This window comes from Paroedura picta, chromosome 11, assembly GCF_049243985.1.
Source record: "Paroedura picta isolate Pp20150507F chromosome 11, Ppicta_v3.0, whole genome shotgun sequence".
Lineage (NCBI taxonomy): Eukaryota > Metazoa > Chordata > Lepidosauria > Squamata > Gekkonidae > Paroedura > Paroedura picta.
This window is the reverse complement of record NC_135379.1, coordinates 28,972,123-28,998,245: the sequence shown is the minus strand read 5'-3', so window position 1 is coordinate 28,998,245 and position 26,123 is coordinate 28,972,123. Positions and strand designations below refer to the sequence as shown.

Sequence of the window (26,123 nt, the reverse complement as noted above, 5' to 3'; positions counted from 1 at the left end):
TTTAAAAAGAAAACCAAACGTTTAACCACATGTAGGTTCCAAAATAGAGGCTTGCCTTATATTAGGCAAAGAAATGTTGCAAGATTTTTTAAGATGCAGCAATGGTTTATATGGGCTTCTTTTGCTCTCAGCTCATCCAGAGTCTGTGCCAGATGCTACAACAGGCTTCTCTGGTTGTAAGATCCATTCCAACTGTCATGAACTATTTTTATCACCTTTTTTGGGTTTCCTCAAATGCCACTGTATATTACGCATGTGAATTGTTTTCTACCCCCTTGCCTCTGCCACTTTAATCAGAATGAAAGTGTATTTCCTTCCTCTTGAAGGTATCTGATGATGATTCATATGCCAGCGATGTCAGCGATAACATCTCTGAAGACAATTTAAGCAATGACATAGAGAATGAAAGGCAAACTCTTGGTAGGAGACTTTTTCATTCTGTGCTGAGAACTATTATTGTTATTATTTTTTGCTTTACCAGGAATTGGTAATGAGAAAAGGAATAGAGATGGGGGGGGGGATCCATTTCCTTTTTAAAATTATGTGGCATGTCAAATCCATCTATACCTCTTCTTCATTTTTCCCATCCTTTGAAGACCAAACCCACCTGTGTGTGGAGGGAATAACCTAGGATGAACAGAATCATGTTTCTTCTCTTTCCCCTTCCTCACTTGGAACTTGAATATCATTCGTGGCCAAGAGGAAAGAAAGAAGTTTGAGTTCTGTTGAACACCGTGCTCCACACACACACACACACACACACACACACACACACACACACACACGTGAAGGGGGATTGTCCTTTAAGTTCTTAGTATAGCATGGCACAGTCATCCATTTTATTACAATTTGGATGTCTTCTCTTCAGGTTGTAATGTTGAAGAGACCCCTCCTCTTACTTCCACTGGATGTGCTGTGTTTTATGCGTGAAAGTGTCAAAACCAAGAGGGGCTGCTTCAGAGCTATCAAAAACAGCTCCCTGGAAAACTAGCATTGCAAGAAAAACATAGTTGTTTTTTCTTAATTTTTTACATAAATATTCTGTACATGGCTCTTTTGGGACTCTTATTCATTGTGTTAAAATTGCGATCAGTGCTATGCCCTTAATTGTTTGTAATCCCACACTGTGAATTCCAGTCCTGGAGTGTGAAACCTGATTTCAGATTTAATACATGGATGATCCCTTTCAACTGCAGGAAAATTAAATACTTGTGTCAAGTGGGGATTGATTCATTCTTGTCACAGGGAAAAGCCATTGTAGTGCAGTGACAAAACAGTTGGGCTTGAAGGTAGAAAGCCTTGGGTTCAGATTTCTTCAAGTTGGTGTAAATCATTAATGACTTGCTTTATTCATTTATTTCCTATGCTGCTGTTTCTCCACTGTGTATGATAGATGAAATGATATAAAATTCAGGGGCTAAGGCTTGTATTATTTGTAGTACATGTTATTTTATTTATTTATTCATTCATTCATTTTTGCTTTGGTTGAATGTATTATATTGTATTCTACAAGAGAGTTACCTACCATCTAGGGGAGGAAATAGTCCTGTCCCTTTAATAGAGGCATGTTGTGCACAGATGCTTTCCCTTGCTTTCACTGTGCATGCCTATTGGGTTTGTTGCATTGTTTTGCATTGATTTTCCTTCCTTCAGCTTTCAGTTTGCTTTCTGTTCACTGTGTCCCCAGGTTTTCTGAGAGGACTTTTGTGCCAATTTCCACCCTGTTTTGCTTCCAAGCTGAAGTTAGTCTTGAGCTTCAATGAGAAAGGTGGAATATAAATGAAGGAAACAAATATCAAAGTTTTATATACAAAAGCAGCCATTCTGTAACATGATCCTAAACTGCAGCTAAAATCAAATGGAGACAATCCAGCTCAAACTAGGAGTTTAAAAACAAAAAGTCTATGTAGTGATAACCATCTAGGAGTAAACACCACTCAATTAACTAAAAGAATGTTCACATAGCCCAGTATTGAAAGATAAGGTAGCAGATGTATGGAGGGCATGCCATGGGTAGCCAATAAGAAGGCCTTAGCCGCTTTGACTAACTGGGGTGGGGGGGTGCAGTGTGATGGAAGGTCTGAAATTGAGAAGATGGTATGGGAACAGGAGGTCTTCCTCAGCCTAACCTGCCTCACAGGGCTCTTGTAGGGATGCAAACTCTAGTCCTTGGGAGGAAAAGTTGATACAAAGCAACATATAGTACTTAAAATATAATTTTTATAACTAAAGAGGTAGGCAGCTATGAAAGTCCATGAGTTGACAGACTAAATCCCACTATCTGTCTTCCAGAATGTGTGCCCGATGGTAGCATGGAATATCATTCCCAGCGGAGGACATGTCTGCCTGCTCCATGCCCTAACACAAGTAACATCAGCCTTTGGAACATTCTGCGGAATAACATAGGAAAAGACCTTTCCAAAGTGGCAATGCCTGTTGAGTTGAATGAGCCACTAAATACTCTGCAGCGACTCTGCGAAGAGCTGGAATACAGTGAACTATTGAATAAGGCAGCACGGACACATAACCTGTTTGAAAGGATGGTATGAAGGAATGCCCCTCTTTCTACCATTCCAGTCAGTGATTATTTCCCCTTCCATATGTGCCATAGAGATGTGAGGGATGGTGCATCACCTCAGTGCATCCTTCAAATAGCACAATTCCCCCCCTCCATTGCTATAGTTGGAAGACCAGCTGAAGGTAGAAAGGGAAAGAAGGGGGTGTGTATCCCTTTCCAAAGATACTAGTTCATGCACAGCCTAGGCCACAGCACTCATGACTGTGTAAAGGGCAGCATTACAGCAATATTGTATGCAGCCCAAAGAAATCTGTCACTGGCTTGTCATCGGCTTTCTCAAAACCATGGCCTGGAAGGGAACGAAGAGTGAGAATGGCTGAATGTTCAGATGGTTACACTCATATTCCCAGCGGATGGATCAGTAGTAGATCATGCACAGTAACCACTTGCACACAGGTCCTCACGCAGCTGGGTGTACACAAACAAGAGCATGGTATGTGCAGTTTCCTGAAGCTGGAGAAATGCCTCTTACCACAGGAGTTCTTGTTAATCAGTTTTCAGAAACTGAGTTCCTTAAGTAGTCAGTAGGTGTCAGTGCCTTTTCTGGCAGTAGAAGAGCCTGTTTTAGGAGTGCAGAGCTACATGATGGATTGTGGCTTTTAATGTTCTGCAAATTTATGTATTTGAATTTATATGCTGCCACTACACTTTTGGCAGCTTCCAACATCCATACAAATACAGTAAAATTTTCTTCTGTCTTATCCTAAACTTTTAATTTTGTTCTATTTTAGAAAACAAGATAATGCTATAAGAAGAATACAAAAGGAAAAGAGGGATTATATATATATATACATATATACATATACACACACACACACACACAGTATTTACTGACATATAAGACTACTTTCCCCCCCTGAAAAACATGCCTCCAAGTGGGGGGGAGGGTTGTCCTATACGGTGGGTGCACTTCAGTTGGGATAGACATAGCTGCCCATAGTGGCCCATAGTACTGTTATGTCATGTAACAAATTCTATATATTGAGTGGAAATGTGGGGGGGGGGTCGTCTTATACGCCCAGTCGTCTTATACCCTGGCTTATATATATAAACTTTTTAAATGAATGTGAATCTTTATTTCTTTTTGTTTGTTTATTTATTTTACAAAGTTCCCATTGCTGCTTTTAAGATTGCGAACCTCTGGACATTTTAATAAAGTAACTGTAAACAATGATTTATGTTCCAGTGCTCTAGAGTATAATATTCCAGCTTGTAGGAGGCATAAATACCATTAAATTTAAATTAGACAATTTTTTAGGGAGAGAGAAATGGGTCTGGCATCAATAGAAGGCCTTTTTTCTATAAAAGAAACACTTATCCAATGCAACAAAGACATATGCCCTTTTATTAATGAGCAGTATTCTGTGCATTTTGTTTTCAGGTTTATGTGGCTGCTTTTGCTGTCTCTGCCTATGCATCCACTTACTATAGAGCTGGAAGTAAGCCATTTAATCCTGTGCTTGGAGAAACCTATGAAAGTATCCGTGAAGATAAGGGCTTCCAGTTTTTTGCTGAACAGGTATTGCAATGCTGCTGCTGTTCTGTTTTAGTAAACTGACTAATTCTAATTGCTTTCCAAGGTAGTCTTTAAATCTGAGCACACAATACCTATGAAGTTGCAGACAGCAACACTGACGGAAGCATTCCAGACTCTTGAAGATCAAACTAGAATATGATTGCAGGGTATTTCTTAGCAGGTGTGGGTAATGTGTTGGTAACGGGCGGGGGGGGGGTGTTTGCCAGTATTATCGCTTCTGTTGGAGGACTGCAGATATTTACATAATCTGCTTGTATGTGATCAAAACAGTCTGCTTATAATTTTCACAGTCAAGGCTGATGCCCAGCTGCCACTGGGATACATTTTACTTCAGAAGGATCAGTTGGAAAGACTAAAGGCAGCCATTAAAAATTCCTACTGTGCCAATGATAATTCTTTTAGTTACTCCATAATTTTGTGTTCTTTGGCTCCCCCCCCCCCTCTCTCAGTTGTCACTTTGAACGATTCTGAATTTGTAAGATTTGGGATTTTTCTTAATAGAACAGGTAATTCTCAAAACTGTTAACAGGATGCCTTGGTGCCATCAGCTGGCTACATAGATATGAAAACAAAGTCAAACTTTAAAATCACAGCTCTTTTGGCATGCTTTCTATTTAAGTAGAGGAATAAAGCTAAAAATAGCATGCGGTTCTAGCCTCACCCAAAGGAACAATTGAGGCCACAACGTGTGGAGTGCTTGTGTTTTATTTCCTCAGCACTCTAAAATCCAGCTTCCTTCGTGGTGATGGGTTTTATGGGAGCTCATTCCTCTTAAACAAGCTAATTCCTTTTAAACATGTCAGGAGTACTCAGTTTTTTCTGTTACCTTTGGTTTCAAAAGTGACTTTTTACCTCTCAGTTTGCAGGAACTTTAGTTTGACTTTAAACTTCTTTCAGAACAGCGTTGTTGATACTGGCAACTCGGCTTCATTTTCTCAGAAAGCTATCTTGACATATTTATCCATCACAGATTTTTGTTTTACAAGCTCCCTCTAGTGGTCAGCAATATATTTAAAGCATGAAAGTGTTCGATTGTTCCTGAGAGAGAAAAATAACTAATTAAAAACAAGCTTGTCAGTGTAACCTTTTCCTTTCGCTTTTTAGGTCAGTCATCATCCTCCTGTCTCCGCCTGTCATGCTGAATCGGATAATTTTGTGTTTTGGCAAGGTGACTTTTTAATTTATCGTTTGCTGCTCTAGCCTTCAGAATATGGGGAAAGTCTGGAAGTTCAAAGTTAAAATCTACTTCAGACAAATATGTCCTAAGCCAAAGCCTGCTTGTTTTAAACCTGCATAAGAAAGATATAAAACATATCCAGTCAAATTCTAGGATTTGGTCTGTTTGAAATATAGAATCATGATACATCAAACAATTACTGTTGAAAATTAATTGTTGCCATGATAGTCCTGGCTCTCTTCACCCCGGACCCACGGTAGTTTCCTCACTACCGCCAAGTCCTGCGCCCCCTCCTTAATGCTCATTTCCCACCTAAATAGCTTTCCTCCCTTCCCTGGACCAGCCCCGAGCCTTCAAAAGTGTTGGGCTGGCAGTTGGCATTCCGGATGCCAAGCTCTTTCCTGCCACGGCCCCTTTGCACCTCCCCGTCCATTCTCCAAACCAGCCATTTTCTCCATGGGCACTGATGTCTGTAGTCTGGAGGTAATTTGAAATTTTAGGAGATCTTCAGGACCCAGCTGAAGATTGAGAGTCCAGTTGCCCTTGCACCTACAGGTGGGTTGTTCATGACAGCAGATGTTTTCAACAGTGAAGGCCTAAGCCAGTGGTTTCTATGCATGGTTAACTCACCATTTGGTACTAAATTGGCATCTATTTGGTGCAAATTTGACATTCATTGTGAGTTTGCAAATCTACACACCACTTTTCAGCCTTCAAAAGAAAACAATTGTGATGATGTGTCTTTGCTTGGCACGACCATCTGTCATATCAGATTCTGAGTTTGTGCAACACAGAGTCCTATCTGAAAAGGGAAAAAACAATGCATCTGGCCATGGACACAGTTTGCCATGGGCATGAACTGACTGTCAGTTGATTTCTTTTGGAATCATGGTATGAGTTGTAAGCAGTATATCAAGTTCCTAAATCACCAGACAATAGCAATACACCTATATTTGCTGCTGAGAACATACTTAGGTTTTGTTTCTTGTTTTTAATTTCAGATATTAGGTGGAAGAACAAATTTTGGGGGAAATCCATGGAAATTGTGCCGATTGGTACAACACATGTAATGTTGCCAGCGTAAGTTCTATAATAGCATTCTGATGAATCCAGGCCAGGTTTGCCAGATAGAATTTTGTTCTCTAACTCAGAAGTTCTCAAAATATATATACACTTGTAAACTGAAATTATCCCAGAGACCATGCTGAAGAAAACTTCAGTCTTCTCAGATTAACCTGCTGTCAGATTCCCATTGGTCATAACTCTACTCTCAGCCTGCCTTGCTCCACACCACACATACACACCCCTTACTATATGTGGGCAGCTCATTATCTTGAATCTGCTTTTAATGAACAAGTGACCAAATGGTCATAAAATCCCCAAAGGTTATCTTTTGCCATTGCTCAAAAGAAAAAAAAACACCCTGTATTGACAGGTGTCCTGGGATGGGAATGGACCTCTGAGACTTGCAGCAATGAGTCTCTTTTGTCCCCAAACTTTGGTCATGACTTCAGAAGGGCAGTGACCAGGCGAAGGAGACGCTGTAGCAGCTGGCCACCTGAGACTTGCAACTGCAATTCTCTCCTGTCCCTGTACTATGGGCGTGGTTGCAGAATGGCAGCGGCAACCAGGCAAAGGAGAGGCTGGCGCAGCTGATAAGTAGGGCCCTGGTGAAAGAAGCAAATAAGCCAAAGAACAACCATACCCTGCCCCAGCAACAGCCCTTGGGGTGCCAAACAGTGAAGAATGAGGAGGGAGAGACGGGGAGAAAAAGGGGGGGAGGAAAAGGGGTTAAGACAAGGGGAAAACAAAAGGGACAGGGAAGGCAGCACAGGGAGACAACAGCCCAGGGGCATTGAGAGAAAGCTGTGAAAATCGAGAAGGTAGGATTGCAGGAAGCCAGAGACACTGAAAATGGTGGTAAAACTTCTGCAAGCCCACAGGGAGAAGGCTAGTAAAGTACCCTACCCCTGAAACACCAGAAGGCAAGCGAGAAACGGAGCTGGAAACCTATGGAAAGAGAAAAACGGTGGCAGCTAGAAGAAGAAGAAGAAGAGTTGGTTCTTATATGCCGCTTTTCCCTACCCGAAGGAGGCTCAAAGCGGCTTACAGTCGCCTTCCCATTCCTCTCCCCACAACAGACACCCTGTGGGGTGGGTGAGGATGAGAGAGCGCTGATATCACTGCCCGGTCAGAACAGTTTTATCAGTGCCGTGATGAGCCCAAGGTCACCCAGCTGGCTGCATGTGGGGGAGCGCAGAATCGAACCTGGCATGCCAGATTACAAGTCCGCACTCCTAACCACTACACCAAACTGCCTACCCGACAGGAAGCAGGTGACACCCTGGACTTCAATGGAGAAGGAGTCATGTTTAAGAAGCCTGGGGCAAAAATAAACCACCAATATAAAAAGATACCTTATTGGCTCACGTATCTTTGCGAGAAAGGGGATGGGCAAGACAGCAGAAGGGGACCAAGGTCAAGAGAACATGCCCAATTCTGTCACAACCAGAATTTGGTCTGAAGGACATAGCATGGGCTACAGCTAGATGGTAGTCTCAGCTGCAGCCTTGACTGGACAAGGCATGGTCCTGGGTTGAAGAGGATAAGAGCTGGAGATGAGGCAAGAGACTGCTCCCTTGGTTCCCAGGATGACAATGCCTGCTGGGTGTGGATTTAGAGGTGGCCTTTGAGAGGAGTTGGGGGCAACATAGGTGAATGGTGAACATGAGGGTCAGTGAAGGGAAGCAGGTGGTCAGAACAGGGGATGATACAACATCCCTCTACAAGAAGGCTGAGTCTGATGGAAGCTCTTATTAAAACCCCATTTGAATGCTCGCCTGCTTTATTCTTGGGGAGGAACAGATGGCTAGCCTCTACCCAGTCTGCTCTGCCCACTGGCCCTGCCTCCTCCATGTGCTGCAGCAGAATCCACCACTTTGACTACGCAGCCCTTCTGGTTATTCAGTAAAAATATTTTTGTTATGCCTTGTATACTGGAGGTGAACTTTGAATTGAGATAGCAATTATTTTAATTGCGAGGTTGCGATACTTAGATATTGCAACTTTCAACATACTCAGTTAATATATCCTTTCAGTGTTTATGTTCATACTCTTTCTAATAAAATGTTCAGTAATTTCTATAGAAATATTTTGATTAATGAATCAAGTGAAACTGGATGATGGTCCCTCTGGCCCAGTAGTATCTACTCTTGACAGGCAATGCCTCTCAAGGGTCTTCAGCAGAGATTCCACCATCTGAGGTTGTTTTTATTGGAAAGGTCAAGGATTGTACCTCAGACCTTTGTATACAAAGCTTTGCCACTAATCTGTGACTCCTGTACATCCTTTTTTTGTGAAGTACTGGCATTTCTGAAAACTTAATTCACATCTTAATCCCAAAGTGCCATGCTGTTTTTTTCCCCCTTAAGAAGGCATTTCCTCACTAATACAAAAGGAAGCAAAAGATAAGATGTTGCAGACAGTAATTCTAACTAAATCATCACTAGTTAACCATTTATTATTAGCTGTTTTATATGTGACAAGATGAATGTTTCCCATTTGCATTCTAGTTTCAGGGACCATTACGAGTGGAATAAGGTGACATCTTGCATTCATAACATTTTAAGTGGCCAGCGATGGATCGAACATTATGGAGAGATCATGATAAAGAATCTGAATGATCATACCTGTCACTGCAAACTTACTTTCATAAAGGTGCGATTCTTGGCAACATCAAGATTTTTTTCATATATGGTGTTTTTGAAACATGGTGACCAATGGCACAATCCTAAACAGAGTTATAGTCTTCTAAATCCACTGACTTCATTGGATTTAGAAGGGTAAAACTGTAGGTTTATACTTCAAAAGTTTATCCTGAGCAACCCAATTGCTAAATGGAATGGTGAGGTAGACTTTATAATTTGAAAATTATTTTATGACCCCCCTTGTTTCTCTTCCAAGGTTGAATGTTCTTGTGTAGTAGTCTCACATGGCCAGATTTGGTCTAAGTCTATTATTATTTTTATAAAGCTAAAAGGGTCAGAGAATCAACACAGTGGCTGGAGTATCTCTCCCTCTTAATAAAACCGTAAGGGGCTTTGGGGTGGGCCAAGTCCAGGATCAAAACTCCCAGATTGGCTCCTTGGCCCTGGAGTCAGGAGCTGCTCAGTGGCTCCTGACTCCGGCACCACCCCACGGCACATACAGGTGACCCGGGGGCGGCTTTGGCGTGGCCCTCAGAGCAGGGGACTTGTGGGGGAGGGGGGAGGCTTCGTTGTGGCCCTCGGAGCATTTTCTGCAATAGGAAAAGTAGGATTCCTCACCCTCAATCAGAATTTACCATTTTTATGCCACCTTTCCACAAAGAGGATGGTCAGGATATTTTGCCAAGTAAAAAATAAACCAAATCAGCTATAAAACATGGTCTTTTCCCACCTCACCTAGCCATTTCAACTACAATCAGCCTGTTATTTCTGTGTGTCACAATATCCAAGATAGCAAGTTAATAAATGCTTTTGAAAGTAATTTTAGTTTCACTGACTTTATTTCTAGGCAAAATACTGGAATCACAATGTTCATGAGATTGAAGGCAGCGTTTTGGACAAAAATGGGAAAATAGTACATCGGCTTTTTGGAAAATGGCATGAAAGTATATACTGTGGGACACCATCTTCACCAACATGTATCTGGAGAGCAAGTTAGTGACTTCCTAGCCTATACTCAGATGGAATAGGGCAGGGTCCTTAAAAAAATTAGGGGCCTGAGAAGTCCTGAGTGTCTCACACACCCCTAAAAAAACTGGGACCCCCTAAAAAAAGCCAGGGGCAAGCGGAACACAAAGCACCAGTGTCCTTCCTTGCCACCATGTTTTGCTTTGTTTAGCACATTCCTAAAGGAAAGGTTAAGACTGACTTTTTCCTTTCTTATTTCAAAAAGGCTTTCTTATGTGGCAGGAATAATAGTATTGGCTTATGAAGTAACAATGCTTAACTATGAATTGTTTTCCTTTAGTCCTGGTGGTTAATTAACATGACTACTGGGACATGGCTTAAGAATTGTATGCAGAATAGACTGTAACACTCATTTGTTTATATAGTTTTGTAAATATATATGTGTGTGGCTTCAAAATGAAAGGTGAGACAAAAGCTGGAAGGGGGAGTGTTATTGGGAAAAATAAGTACAATTTAAATATATCCAAGTATAACAACATCACAGGACCAATAAAGCAGTAGTTATAGCTTATACCTGCATTGATGCAATAAAAATGGGGAGGGGGTACTATTGGAAAGCTGTGTATGATAAAAGAGAAGTATATTTAATTATATCACTATTGTTAGTCAATAGGTTATTTTATTCATTTGTGGGATTTTTATACCACCGCTCCCAGTGAACTTTCTTCCAGACGCCAAGCCCTAGACCAGAGCTGCACCCGTCCCACTCTAGCATCCCGTTACCACCCGTCCTCCCGCCATTGCCCCCAAAGGGACCATTGCGTGGATGTGTCCCGCAGCAACAGCCATGGTTCCGTCTGGTATGCAGTCCACTACAATGCAGGCAAAACCCCTCATTCATCCCCCGTTGCCTTCAGGCCTGGTATCGCCATTGTGGGGGCCCCAAGCTTCTCCCTGCATGTAGGGTTCAATGTGTGGCCAAAGGGAGGCAGGCTGGCCAGAAGATCGGGTGCAGGTAGAGGTGTTGTCCTCCAGCCAGGAGCAGTGCCAGGAGTATTGGGCCAGTTCAACCCTGACAGGGACCATACAGGCCATCTAGTTCAACCCTCTGCTCAATGCAAGATCAGCCTAAAGCATCCATGATATTTGTCCAGCCACTACTTAAAGACCACCGGTCAGGTCTTTAATACACAAGTGTGTTGGATTTGACCTGAGGTGAAAACTGAAGTAATTTTTTATTTACAGATCCAATGCCTAAAGATTACGAAAAGTGGTATGGCTTCACACAATTTGCGTTAGAATTAAACGAACTGGACCCAGCCACAAGACTGATGCTTCCGCCTAGTGACACCAGATTTAGACCTGACCAAAGGTAGTAAATTTGTTCCTCTCATATAGTGAATTTATACAATGACATGTTTTTTGTTGTCTTTGAGCCTTCAGATTTAGGAACAACCCAGCGTGTGGTGTGTCTGCCATCAAGGGGATGAGGGGAGCAATAAATCAATCATTTATTTATTTTTTATTACATTTTTATACCACCAGCTCCCAGACCAACTAGCTCGTGGCTGTTCACAACAATAAAAACATAAAAATATGAGACGGCAAGATTACCACCTTGCCGATATTACAATATAGTACAATAAAATAACCCCCTTTAAGAACAAAGATGGCAGGCATAACAGTTCCTAACAGACCCATATTCCTCACTCACCTATTCCCAGCAGTGTCAACAGATATAAACTGGGGCGATGAATGGCCCCAGGGGGATCCAGATGCTAAAAGGGAATTGGAGGACCCAATCTTATAGCCCAGTATGCAACCTGGCCTCAACTGAAAGCCTGGTGGAAGAGCTCCATCCTGCATGTCATTTGTATTAGCACAATGGAGATTAAGCAAGTAAACAGTGTCCCCAGATTACTGATCTCTGACAGCCTCCAGAAATGCTGGTGGCTACTTTTCAGTCACTTCTCACCACCTTTGCTGTCCATATCTAGAATCAACCAACTTGTTGGGTAAAGGTCAAGTCTGTCTAATGTAGGGTGTTCTATCCATGTCTAGAATCAACCAACTTGCAGTCTGAGTGTTGGGCAAAGGTCAAGTCTGTCTAATGTAGGGTGTTCTATCCTTCCAAGGAGCTCAGACCTGCAGATATCGCTCCTTCCTTTTGAGACGTATTAGGCTAGGTTAAGTTGCTAGCTCCAAGTCATACAATGTGTTTAATGGCATGTGAGGATTTGAATCTGGCTGTAGTTCAGCATTCTAACCACTACATTATACGTGATCTCTTAAATCCTCCAGGTTCTACTGTGAGGTTCATGCATTCTGCCCTGAGAGGGTCATAAATTGAAATATCCTGTGCTTTCTTTGTCTATCCTGTGTGCTATAGACTTCTGGAAGAAGGAAATATTGAAGGAGCAGAAGAGCAAAAGCAGAGGATTGAGCAGCTACAGAGGGACAGGAGGAAAGTTCTGGAGGAAAACAATATAGAGCATCAAGCAAGATTTTTCAGGTATTTTTTCTAAGATAATTCATTTATTTTCAAATTTATATAGTGCCGCTCTCAATTTGTCTCGTGGCATTTTACAATAAAACAATAAAAACAATAACCCCTAAAATCCCCTTAACACATTAAAAGATGGCGATAAAATAAGAGTTCTAAACTCCCACCCCTTGTCTAACTTGCAGTCAAGGAGTTCTCTCATTAGGAGCGAGGATCCTGATCTAACCAGCACTGAGGGGGTCCCCCGGTAGTAACTCTGGGGACCTCAACCTGACCTCAACCATACTCCTGGTGGAAGAGCTCTGTCTTGCAGGCCCTGCAGAAAGCTGACAACTCCAACAGGGTCCTCAGCTCTTCCGGGAGCTCACTCCACCAGGTTGGGGACAGGGCTAAAAATGCCTGGGCCCTGGTTGAGGCCAGGCAAATGACCCAGGGACCCAGGACAGCTAGATAATTCATATTCACAGAGCAGAGTGCCCTGTGGGGGGCATAAGCAGATAGGCAGTCCCGCAGATAAGTAGGGCCCAAGCCGGGTATAGTCTTGAAGGTTACAAGCAATACCTTGAACTTGACTCGGAAGCAGACTAGTGACCAATGGAGATGATGCAACATCGGCTGAATGTGGGCCCTCCAAGGTGTCCTAGTGAGGACCCTCGCAGCCACATTTTGTACCAACTTTAATTTCTGGATCAAAGCCAAGGGTAGGCCCGCATAGAGCGAGTTACAGAAGTCTAACCTGGAAGTGACCGTTGCATGGATCACTGTGATCAGGTGTTTAGAAGACAGGTAATATGCTATTAGCCGCGCTTGGCACAGATGAAAAAACACCATCTGGGCTACCTTTGTGACCTGAACCTCCATAGAAAGGGAGTCATCAAAGATCACTCCATGGTGTCCTACTGAGGACCCTAGCAGCCGCATTTTGTACCAACTGTAATTTCCGGATCAAAGTCAAGGGCAGGCCTGCATAGAGCAAGTTACAGAAGTCTAGTCTGGAAGTGCTTTTCCTCATAAGTCGGATCCAGAGCAGCTTACCACATCATTCTCCCCTCTTCCATCTAATCCTTGCAACCATGAACTTGTGAGGTAGCTTAGGCTGTGAGAGAGAATTGGGCCTGGAGTCACTCAGGGAGCTTCCATGGCTGAGCAGGGACTTGAACTTGATTGACGCAGGTCCCAGTCAGACCCATTAATGACTATGTGATAGCTTGAGATTGTGTCATTTAAAGGCACAGGAAGTTATACCCTATATATGCTGCTATGAGCTCCCTGAAGAAAATAACAGGTATTTTAGCCCCTCACAAAATTAAAGATCTATAAAATAATATACGTAGCAAAACTAAAGCACTTGTGTTAGCAGGAAGATAAAAGACCTTTTGTTTATTGTTTGACAGAAAATCTGCAGATGACTCCTGGGTGAGCAATGGCACCTATCTGGAATTGAGGAAAAATCCTGGCTTTGCTAAGCTGGATCATTCTGTTCTGTGGTGAGAAAGGACAAAAGAAATAGACATTTAGCTGCTAATCCCTCTGATCATCATTTAATAAGAGAGGAATGCTGCATTATCACCTTAATCTTCTTAAGTATTCTGCTTAATTTAGGCACACATTTTCCGTGTTCCATTTCTGTTTTGGATAGTAACTATGTTTTTTCCCTCCAAATGTACAAAACATCTAGTTTTCTTTAAGATACTTAATAAACTACTGTTGAATGCTATGTTTGAGACTGGGGCGGGGTGGGGAGAGAAGCTTTAACACTATTTTTCCAAAGGATAATGCTAAGTTCAGAATTAATACATGCCTTATTGAACTGTGTGATAGACAATACCAGCCAGAGGTTGTCAGCTGTGCTACAAATGCAAAATGGATGCTGTACTCCCTCCCCCAATATGTCAGTAAGCTACCAAAGTGGGAGTCAAGTATATTTGTAGGCCTCTTACCATCGGAGTTGCTGATGGTCCTGGAGCCTGGAAAATGTATTAAAATTTTATTTTTACTCCATTAGATAACACATTCTAAGAAACAGCATGAAGTGGTAAATAGTATTAATGGTTCCTATTGCCTTACATGTGACAGGCACAGCCATTTAGTAGCATTTTATGCCTTGTTGAAATTAATGGAATTTCAGCCATTGCAGAGTTCATGTGAGCAAGGCTTTGCACAGGAAATATCCCAAATGTATATCCTAAAATGGGTCACGCTATGAATAAAACCTTAGGGCACAATCCAAGAAAAGATCCTTGCAACTATTCAGTTGCAACCCATTCTGGTGATAATTTTTAAGGGATTTTAAAATATTAGCTTACTTTTCTTTGACTGTACTTTTTCAGATTAACTTAACCTAACAGAATTGTATCTCTTTACCTAGAACCTGAAAAAACTGACCTTTCTGTTTTTATCTTAAGCATACTCTTTAAAGAACCTGAGTTCTTTGTTTCACTGGTACATGATCCTGCCAGAGAAAAAAATTCTTCTTCTTAAACATTTGCAAAATATCTGTTTTAAGAGACAACGTTGTTTTCGGGGAGGGGCGGGGATAAGATTTTCTACCTCTTCTGAGCAGCATATTTAATATCTAGTATTTTTTTAAAAGCTGACCATCTGCCTTATAGATAAATGTATGGAATACACGATCTTCCTTCTAAATGTTTGTGTTTAGGTATATAAGTGTCCTGCACTAAAATGATTGTACGTCTTTCCTGTATCTTTTGTATGTGTAGTAAAAGTATCATGCACACGTTAGAAAAGAAAATGGAAGTAGATGAAATAGCACTTTTGAATGGTGGTAGAAATATTGTATATTATTTTTCTTTTTTAAAAAATCCACATTATACCACATTACACATTATATGAAGCAAGTACTCAAAATAACTGCAGCCTGGGACACAGATCTGCTCTGTCAGGTTTTGGATCCGTCACATGCCAACTGAGACGAAAGTGTTATTGGTTTACAAAACAAAGTTCAAGTCCAATGGCACCTTTTAAGACTAACAAAGTTTAATTCTGGGTATTATGTTTTCCACTGGATGCAAGCTTTGCTCTGTTGCTTGAGACCAACATGACTACCCACCTGATTCTAAAATCAACAATTGTTATTGTTAAGTAGGTAATCTTTCCATTCCTGTTTCTCCAAGCTTATAATGCATAACTGTGCATCCCAATTCCATTTCAAAGTGTGAGCTATTAACTTTATTGTGCATAGGGAACATCCCTATTGAATGAGCAGCCCTACACATGCATCTCTTCTGCTCCCCAACGTATTAAGACTAGGAGACACGTGCTGGTAATTAGGGATTCCCTACTGAGAGGAGCAGAAGCCAAAGTGTGTCAACTGGACTTGTTGTCTCAGGAGGTATGCTGTCTATGACCGTTTATGCACTGGGAACTTCACTGCCCTGGCTTCTGTGCAGGAGTACAAATCGGTGCACCAGCCCAAATGCTCCCCCATGTTGGTGCAGGAAGAGGTGGGCGTCTAACACTCCAGCCTGCAGCCTAGCATGAAACCTCCAGTGCATAAACGGTCTATTTGACGCAAGAATCAAGGATGTCACGGAAAGGGTGGTAAGACTTGTATAGCCCAAGGACAGATATCCCTTCCTGCTCATTCATTTGGGGACAAATGATACTGCCTGGTGCAGCGTGGAGCATATGAGACTATGTGTTTTCGGTGGTTCTTCCTGTTAATGGCAGAGGCTTAGGAAGGGACGGAAAAATTATAAATGACTGGCTATGTCATTGGTGTAATTGAGAAAGATTTGGGTTTTTGGACCATGGATCATGCTACCATGATGAGGCTCTTCTATCGGGAGATGATTTGTACCTCACGAGGGAGGGAAAAAAATGTCTTTGCAAAGAGTCTTTCAGACCTGGTGAGGAGGCCTTTAAACTAAGTCCAGTGGGGGAGCGATACATGTATTCAAAGCCTATTTCGATGATGATAACTGTAGGAGGAGGAGGAGTTGGCTTCTATGCCACATTTTTCTACCAGAAGGAGTCTCAAAGCGGCTTACAATCACCTTCCAACTCTATTATTCTGATTCTATCATTCTTTAAGTTTGGGACTTTGTGTGGATAGGGAATTTGTGAGGGGTGGGGGCTCTGTTCTAGAAAAACTGAACACAGAACACCATGAGATCTTACCAGAGCGGGGTAAAGCGGTAATGCCACCTATATATTTATTTGAATTTTTTAGTACAAGTCCATCCTATCATATATATGTTTATAATTTGTGTTATACAATCTTCCACACAAACTGTCTCCATATTTATAGTCAACTAAGAATAAATATTTAATTTTGCCTTTGCAAACTTTACTGCTTTCAATGTGTGGTTGTTACTGTCCTTTGGAAATACGATCTGTTTTGTATAGTCCAAGAGCAGTTTTTAAATATTTATGTAACTATTAAAGAGAGAAGCACAATCATTGTTCATGAGCCCTGAGCATATTGTCAATGCATACATTAAGCAGTCCTTATCAGGTTCTGTCAGCACAAGGACAGAATCTGGGGTTGTAGCCCTCTCATCAGTGTTTCCTTTTCTATGGGTCTTATCTCAGGAAGAGCTTCAGAATAGGCCAGCTGGGGGAGGCATTGCCTTCATACCCTTACTCTCCTTCCACATACCTCTCCCATGGACTTGTGGGATGGCTCTGGCCCTTTCTCCTTGGCTTTCCTTGTGCTGGCCTAGTAAAAGATCCCCCCAGGGAGGAGGGCTGACATTGGCCTCTTTCCAGGGACTGGCCTCTGGTGCAAAGGGAATTTGCGCCCTCCCCTCTCCTGAGGTTTCAAGATCCTGTTCCGCCTGCCTGCCTGCCCCCCCCAAAGCCCCAACTTGTGCTGTTCTCCTCCTCCAGTTGGCTCCCTGTAGACAAGGGTCTTGTGAAACCCTGGAGTTTCTTGATGGCAATGGCAGGATTTCCTAAATAAGTGAGGGTTAATTTATATATATGGTAAATCCACTTTCCTGGATTTACCACATCGCACTTTCCTGGATTTATCACATCGCACTTTAAAAATGGCCACATCTCGAGGTTGGCGACATCATTTGGAGAGGCCCGAATAAGCCGCCAAAATTCAGAGGCTGTGTCGCAAAATATTCCTTGTATGGAAGTTGTTACGGAGTTCCCATTACAAGCAAGGATAGAACGCAGAACAATTCTGATATGGCACAAAATCAGTATGACTCAAACTCCAGTGTTAGTCTTCATGTATTAATAACTTTCTCTTGTGCACATCTGAAATGGGGTGAAAACTGTATTCTGTGCACTTAAAAGTTTTTAAAGCCCCATTCAAAACACATTTCTAGTCCCTATAGAAGGAAGTCTGTATGGGGATTGTCTACTGAAACCTTAAGCCAAATAAACTCAACTCTGCCTCTCCCTGTCCACATGCTCCTGTCCTAGAGCTCTTCCTTGTTCCTAAGTATGTAAGATTCCTATGTATTAAACAGTAGCTTCAAGTTATACAAATAAATTTAATTCCAAGGCACCTGCCATCTTCTAGTTTATTTCTCTGTGGGAGTATCTTTATTTTTTTTAAAGACTGAACTACAGGGGACGGAGGCTTTTTTTAATGTTGGAATACTGTGGGTGTATCCGCCCTCTCCTCTTTTCAAGTGAGTCACACTTTTGCTAGTGAATATATCTTGAGTTCAGAGCCTCTTGTGGTGCAGAGTGGTAAGGCAGCGACATGCTGTCTGAAGCTGTCTGCCCATGAGGCTGGGAGTTCGATCCCAGTAGCTGGCTCACGGTTGACTCAGCCTTCCATCCTTCTGAGGTCGGTAAAATGAGTACCCAGCTGGCTGGGGGGTAAACGGTAATGACTGGGGAAGGCACTGGCAAACCACCCCGCATTGAGTCTGCCATGAAAATGTTAGAGGGCGTCACCCCAAGGGTCAGACATGACCCGGTGCTTGCACAGGGGATACCTTTACCTATATCTGAGTTCACAGCCTTAGCTTGGAGAAAAGTTGTCTTCTCTACCATTTAAAAATAGACTGCCAGACCATCTATTTTTTCTTCCCAGTGTCCTATTGTCAGTAAATAGAGAGCCAGTTTGGTGTAGTGGTTAGGAGTGCGGACTTCTAATCTGGCCAGTCGGGGTTAATTCTGGGCTCCCCCACATGCAGCCAGCTGGGTGACCTTGGGCTCGCCACGGCACTGATAAAGTTGTTCTGACTGATCAGTGATATCAGGGCTCTCTCAGCCTCACCCACCCCACAGGGTGTCTGTTGTGGGGAGAGAAATGGGAAGGCGACTGTAAGCCGCTTTGAGCCTCCTTCTGGTAAGGAAAAGCGGCATATAAGAACTTCTTCTAAATGTGGAATAACTGGTCTACTTCTAGAAGTGGTAAAAGGCAGACTGACAGAGAATTGGTTCGACTGCTGGAGTGATCTTGTTTTTCCTTTTATATAAGCAGTTGCTGGGACAGGACTTCACAGAATGGCTGTCAGCCTTTTCCAATCCCTGGCTGTTTTGTGCTGATGCACAATCATGGGTCAACTAACCCAAATATTTTCATCCACAAACCTTCACTGTCTCCAACAGGTTATGATGTATCATTTATGAATCCATACAGCAATGAATCCACCCAATTGGCGGTAATGAGGAGCTCATGTTAAAAGTTTCTGAGCTATTGTTTTGAGTTCATTGTTAGTCCACTGCTCCAATATACAGAATTCTGGATATCACAGGAAATTTAAGGAAGATTTTAATAGCTTTTATTCTGGTAATGTTTTAAATATTCTATATGATCCCCTTCTTAAAGTCACTTTATGTGGCTGTGAAGAACAGAATAGAAAAGATCGCTCCATATTTAAAGCCCCTTCAGATCCAGAAGATGAATATAAATTGTCCAAATAGATCAGTCTCTCTCATTCTAGCTGAATTAATTCAGAGAAAATATTTTTTTTCATCTCCTAAGAGGAATAAATCTGTAATAATTCTGATCTCTGTCTGCAAGTAGTTGGCACATTAGATCACCTTTTATAAATTTGTCAGCCTTTGAGAAATTTCATAGAATTGTTTTCAATGATAGCTACCGTGGGTGGCTTCTGAGAACCTCATGCTTCCCTCAGCTTCTACCGATTCAGTAAGAATTGGATGCAGCTGTTGTCCTTTCAGAATCAAACCTACCTTCTTACATACCAGTTTCCAATTTATATTTCAGGACAGACACTCATACATATGCATGTTTCATCTGCTCCAAATGTTTAACTGTATGAATAATCTCCCAATGCATTCGTTTTGTTTTGAAAGGTATTTACTTGAACCTGTTGACAGGACTGTACCATATTGACACGAGTATGACAGCTACATTATGAGACTCTGGTCTCTTCATAGCTGCAGTATTCCCGTCTTCCACTTGTATCTGTTTTCTTTCATATAATGTGCTGACTGTAATGGATCTGGCTCATTTTACTGTGTGAAATACGAGGCTTTTTATTCCTGTAACCACATTATCTAGATGTTAATAAATATTACATCTCAAAACATCATGCTGGTTTCTGCTTTTTTTAAAAATATATTCCACACTCAGTGGCTCCTATGAGCATTTCTTCCAAGTGGACTATTAGAAGCCTGATGCATCATGATTTTAGTCTCCTGAAGACATGATCACTTTACATTTTGCCAATAGAAAACGCTCAACTGTTTGCTGTAACATCTGCCCACTCTCCGGATTAATGAACCAAACGAAAGAACATGCTGTAGAAATCCCACAGCATAACATGGATTGAAAAGCTGCAAATTTCACAGAGGATAAGACTGCACACAGACGTGGGAGACTGTAAACTGGCTTAATTAAATAGGAAAATGGTCCCCAGTATGAGTGAAAATAGAGGGGTGTTAGTTGCAGGCCCTGATAAGCAGCTCTCTGAATGATATACTCCGTTCAGTTTACTTCTGTCTGGGTTTTAGTCTATTAAGCTTTGGAGTTCCTCAACTATTCCAGCAGCCCCCACAGTATAGAACATTCTTTGTCAACCAGGGGTTTGTGAAACCCTATTATTATTATTAAGTGTTGTTGTTGTTGTTTAATTTGTTACCCATCACTCCCGAGCAGGCTCATGGCGGGTTACAGGTGTCCAGTTAAAACTCCTACTAAAACCCATTAAAATGGACAAGAAATACTGATACTAGGGTTTCTTGATGGCCCTGGAAGGGTTGCCTGAATGGGTGGAAGTTATACATATGGCCAATGATGGGCAGGGTGGGAAAGATAGTGGCCACAGGTGGACATGTACACAGAATGTCCACAATCCTGGAAGACGGAGATCAGCCACTGAAGGACAGTCCCTCTGATCCCAGCATCAGTGAGGCATTGAGCTAAAGTTCATGGTCGACTGTGTCGAACGCTGCTGGAGGTCTAATAATACAAGCAGCACTGACCCACCCAAGAACAACTAGTGATGAAGGTCATCCATTAGGGCAACTAACACTTTCTCTACCCAGGCAGATGGGTCTAAGACTGAAGCTTCTTCCAAGTATGCTGACAGTTGGTGTGCGACAGCCTTTTCAAACATCTTCCGCAGAAACGCTAAGTGTGCGACAGAGCGATAATTGATTTGCTGTCGTGGGTCCAGAGATGATTTTTTGAGCAGCGGGCAAACCACTGCTTCTTTTAAAACATCCGGGAATTCTTGCTAGTTTAACAATACTTAGCCAAATCTACCAAATCAGCAGAACTTGCATGGTGCAGCTTCAGTTGGATAAGATCTTATTACTTAGAATCATAGAGTAGGAAGGTAACTCCAGGGTTATCTAGTCCAACCCCCTGTACAATGCAGGAACTCACAACTACCTGTCCACCCAAAGTGACCTCAATTCCATGTCCCAGTGATTTCACATCCCAGTTTTAGGATGTGTTCTAAGATGTCATTTAGCTCAGTGGTCCCCAACCTGAGGGCCGCGGTCTGGTGCTGGGCCGCCAAGGCCATGGCGCCGGGCCGCAGCTCCCTCTCCCCGCCCCCCCGCAGTAAAAAACTTCCCAGGCCGCAAGCTTGCGGCCCGGGAAGCATCTTACTGCGGGAGGGCAGGGAGAGGGAATCAGCGCCGCGCACTGTGCATGTGTGGGCCGCGCATGCGCACATGCGCGGCCAAAATCGTGCATGCGCGGCACTTCTGTGCATGTGCGAAAGTGCCGCGCATGCACAATTTTGGCCGCACATGGCGCATGTGCGATGCGCGGGCGGGGCAGTTACCCTGCCGGTCCCCAGCCTCAGAAAGGTTGGGGACCACTGATTTAGCTGATCCTTAATCACATCCCCTGTTGCTTAAACATGTCCCCTCTTGCCAGTTCTTTGCAAAGCAACGATTTTGCTATTCTGACAACAGCCAGCCTCACCAGATCGAAATTGCCAAATGCATAATTCCATATTCTCCCACTATAATGCCATGATATCACAAATTGTGGAGGTTGTTGAACCTCATCTCTAAACCTTAAGACAGCACTTGGTCATCACTTATAATTTTCATAGTTTGAATTTCAACTGAATGGGTGAAGTACATGTATTTAAAGAATACATTGTTAAAAGGTGAAACAGGAGATGGGATGAGCTGCAGGTTCTTGTGGCATTTTTATATACTCATTTTGGGCTTCAAAATGGCAGCGGCACCTCTGCACTGGACACGAGGATGTCATCGTTTCTAGTTGGGCACCTTCACCTGTCCCAGTTTGCAGCTGAGCCAGTAAGCTCTGATTCAAACAAAGTTTTATTTCAGGTGTAAGTTTCATGTGCATTTGGACACAATGACATGGGAATTTTCCAGCTCACACATATAGGCAGAGGGTAGGCCTTATAAACTTAGCTTGCTATGTCTGTAAGGTCTCCAAATCTGCATTAAACTATGTATTCATTAATGGACCCCTCTCCGCCTATATGTGTGGATTTGTAACTCCCATTTCATTGTGCCTGGGGAAGTGTCTGTGCACACAAAGGCTTACACTTCGAATAAATTTTGCTGGTCTTAACGTTCCTCTGGGCTCAAGCTTTTGTGGGTCAGAGCTGACTTGATCAGCTACAAACCGGGATAGGTGAAAGGGCCTCAAAAGGTAGGCGCCTCCAGGTTACTTCGAAAGCAATCATAAGAAGTTTGTAGGTCACATTTTATTCAGTGTAAGTAAGTTTATTTAGTGTAAGTAAGTTTATTTAGACTTACTTCCAGCAAACTGTTCTTAGTATCACAACCATTCTTTGATTTGCTGTCTAGTAGGTACCATGACATATTGCTGGGGATTTTTGCTACATAAAGCCACTAGATGTCACCACAACTGACAAATAATGCTGCTTTCATAAAGAAAAGACAGCAACCAGAAACCTTTTGTTATGTGACAATACATTTCCTCAATGAAATCTGAGGAAATTTCCTCAATGAATTCCTCAATGAAATACCTACAACTGGGGCATAGCCTACAATCAAGGCTTGGTCCAGAAGTGTAAAGGGCCTCTGAAACTCCTGAGGGTTTCATGAGTCTATGTTAAATAGGAATTTACCAGTAGCCCACAAATTGCTATATCCATTCATAAATTCAGAGTTAATAACTATGCTTCTGAACATCTGTGAAACTTAGTTAAAGGGTATGGATGCTGAATTAGTCCTTAGGGGGTGAGACTGGAAAAAATACTAGATACTAAACAAATAGTTGGATGATACAATATAAGTTAGTCCTCTGACTACAATGCATCCCTGCCAGTTTGGTGAAGTCAAAAGAGGGCTGGCGGAAAGGAATAGTCCAAACTAGAAAAATTCAACCAATTGGCTAGTACAAAAATGTAAATGTTTTTTGTTTATAATTATTCCAATTTACTCTGTAGATATTGCCTTCATATCTATGATGTACAAACATAAACCAAAACGGGTTCCAGATAAACACATTTTTTTCCTTTTTCAATAGCCGGTTTTCAAAGTTGTTTTCTGAAGTAATGACAGACACAAGGCTTGCTTCTCTCTCTGTTCTAGCTTGGTTGGAAGAAGCTTGGTTGCCTTCTTGGTTTAAGCTTGCTTCTTCTCGACCAGGTTAGCCTTTTATTTTATTTTCAGCCCAGGAAAGCAGACTTTTCAATATGCATTTTAGTCATGAAAGTTTACAGAAGATTATGGTTGCGTACACATTACGTTGTTATCAGAGTGCAAGACATGGCTTAATTTTCACCCAGGAAGGTTTCTCGAGATTAGCTATTTACAGAAACCCTGTCTTTCTGATGATTACACAGAGACTGACCTTTCTTGAGCCAGGCAAGCCCAGATTGTGGAAGGTACGCAGGGCTGACCCTGGCTAGTATTTGGCTGGGCGACCTCCAAGGACCACAAGAGTCATGCCGTGGAGACAAGCAATGGCAAGCCACCTCCAAGTGTCTCTTGCTTTTTGAGAAATAATCTGCCATTCCGGGTCATTCTGGCTTTTACCTTGTTTCTAACATGAATTAAAGTTACCCTCGCGCGCAGGCAACGGAGGTGAGACGCCTTTCGTACCTCGCCCCACAGACCAGCGTTTACTCCGCCTCCTCCCGAGTGCGCGGGGCGGGGAAGGAGCACAGAGGCCCAGTGAGGCCGAAGTCAAAGGAGGAGGCGTGGCGCAGGGAGTGATGGAGGGTTGCAAACAATGGGCGGCTGGCTAGTCGCGACGGAGCGCCAGTGAGGAGTTTGCCCGTTGGTCGCTGCCAGGCTGTGAATGTGAGTAAAGGGAAGCGCGACAAGCGTTCTCCTCTCTCGCCTCCTTCAGGTCCCTCTCACTGGCTTTTTCTGGCGGCCTCTTCGGGCTTTGTGTGCGTCCCAGTCTAGAGCATCTCCCAACTTTGGCTCCCCTCTCTGGGCAAAGGGAAGCGGTCGCGGGTATCTGCCCCTTTCTGCTGTCTGGGTTATCAGCCTTCTATGGATTTGTTTTTAAATAGCTTCTTTAAGGGTTGCTATGCAGTTGATAACCACATGAATTCCTTCACACTGGTCCCGTGTTGTGTGGACTTTCATTTGCCCTTTTTGAAGCTACTGGCCATCCATTTCATTGAGTGATCTTGAGTTTTAGCATTCCCAGATGTGGAGGATAATGATAATCTGTCTAGTTTTACTGATGCATGATCTTAAAAACCACTAGCCTGCAAAACTCCAAATGTTTTAGCCTGTTGCCCAGTACCATAATCTGCTAGTGCGCATCCCATAGCTATAGAAAGGTTAGTCCCATCATATTTGTTTTCTTCAATCTCCAACCCACACATTAAGTACCGAAGGCATGTTTTATATAGCTTTGAAATGGCTAAGTGCCTGCCCATCATACTTCTGCTTTTTGTAATGTTGTGTGTGTTTGCAAACAAAATCTATGTTAACATTTAATGTTAACAAAATTATATTTCATGCGTCTAATGAAATGGGCTCTGCCTCACAAAACTTTATACCACAACCAAATGGGCTAGCTTTTGAGGGGCTGCAAGGCTCTTCCTTATTTTGACTGTAGCCGATGAATGTGGAATTGTCAGGAAGCAGCAGCCCTGGGAGCTGCCCTAGTCCGAGTGGTGGGCTGTAGAAACCCTGCTCTTTCCTTCCCTTTCTGCTTTTACACAGGGGCAGTGACCCTCTTCCTTCTTCCCTGGCCCCCTCACCTTGTTGTGGCAGCAAAGATGGTAGATATTGCCACGCCCAACCACCTCCACACCTTATCTTGCAGCACAAGGCGGGCAGTCACTTTCTCCCCCTCTAGGCTTGCTGCTCCGTGGTAGGAGGAGGGAGGTACTACCTTGTCTCCTCCACGCCTCACTGCTGCATGCAGTGCAAGGATAGTGGGCACTGCCTCATGGCCACACAGTGGGGAGAATCTTCCTGCTTCCCTGCAATGAGGCAGGAAGGCTGTTTGGACAACCCAAGCTGAGCATGCCCGAAAGCTTTGGGGCAGTCCTGGAAACAACCCCACGGCGTAAAGCAGGGATGCTGCAGGAGATGTTGGTGGCCACGATGGGCCTCAGCAAAAACTAAATATAAAAGCCACATAATACCTTAAGACCTGTCAAAATAACACAACCCTCCATGCATTCCTATGCAGGGCTTCCCCATGTAGTTGGGATTGCCCTGACAGCAGGGAGCCTTTGTTTAAGGTACATAGAGCTCTCAGGCAAGTGATTTAAAAAGGAGAAGGAGATTTCCTAGGCCTTGCTCTTAAGACCCCTTTGTCACTTTATGGGTTAGAACAGGGGTAATCAACGTGTGGTCCTTGAGGTCAAGTTTGCTGGCAGGGGCTCATGGGAATTGTAGTCTGTGAACATCTGGAGGACCACAGGTTGACTATCCCTGAGTTACAACCTACTACAATCTCCTTATCCTTCAACAGTGTCCACAGGAAGAACTCCCATATCCTCAGTGCGTGAGCTAACTCTGATGTAATTACTGTGATAAGAAAACTTGAGGCATAATTAGTTGACGTTTGCAGTTCTCCCACCCTTAGTAAATCCAGCCCTTCCCTATATTCTGCATATTCAATGCAGTTACATTTATAACTATGTAATTGATGTGTCAAGGCTGATCTGAAGGCCAAACTGCATGTTATGTTTCTGTGTTCATTTTGAAATCTTGTTTTTTCTTTTGCAAATTCAGCCATTGGAGCAGCTTTTCAAAAAGAACAGAATGGGGAGGTTCTTTCACCCTTTCAGGACGTCCTTGTTGGAAAAAAATAG

The 26,123-nt window shown here is 42.8% G+C and overlaps 2 protein-coding genes across 6 annotated transcripts in view; both read left to right on the top strand.

Annotated features, from left to right (window-relative positions):
* OSBPL3 (oxysterol binding protein like 3) overlaps positions 1–19,961 on the top strand; it is a 102,131-nt gene extending 82,170 nt beyond the window's left edge. For all 5 annotated transcript variants that reach the window (XM_077304608.1, XM_077304606.1, XM_077304605.1 and 2 more), the window contains exons 14-23: positions 327–420; positions 2,293–2,543; positions 3,960–4,097; positions 5,220–5,283; positions 6,294–6,372; positions 8,865–9,009; positions 9,847–9,991; positions 11,211–11,337; positions 12,355–12,477; positions 13,863–19,961. In XM_077304608.1, coding sequence (XP_077160723.1) covers positions 327–420; positions 2,293–2,543; positions 3,960–4,097; positions 5,220–5,283; positions 6,294–6,372; positions 8,865–9,009; positions 9,847–9,991; positions 11,211–11,337; positions 12,355–12,477; positions 13,863–13,959 — 1,263 coding nt within the window. In that variant the 3' untranslated portion in view covers positions 13,960–19,961. The remainder of the gene's footprint in view (positions 1–326; positions 421–2,292; positions 2,544–3,959; positions 4,098–5,219; positions 5,284–6,293; positions 6,373–8,864; positions 9,010–9,846; positions 9,992–11,210; positions 11,338–12,354; positions 12,478–13,862) is intronic.
* A 4,000-nt stretch (positions 19,962–23,961) lies between these two features.
* Positions 23,962–26,123, top strand: part of GSDME (gasdermin E) — a 40,540-nt gene continuing 38,378 nt past the window's right edge. The window contains exon 1 of the mRNA XM_077303782.1: positions 23,962–24,138. The gene's annotated coding sequence lies outside the window, so the exon portion shown is untranslated. The remainder of the gene's footprint in view (positions 24,139–26,123) is intronic.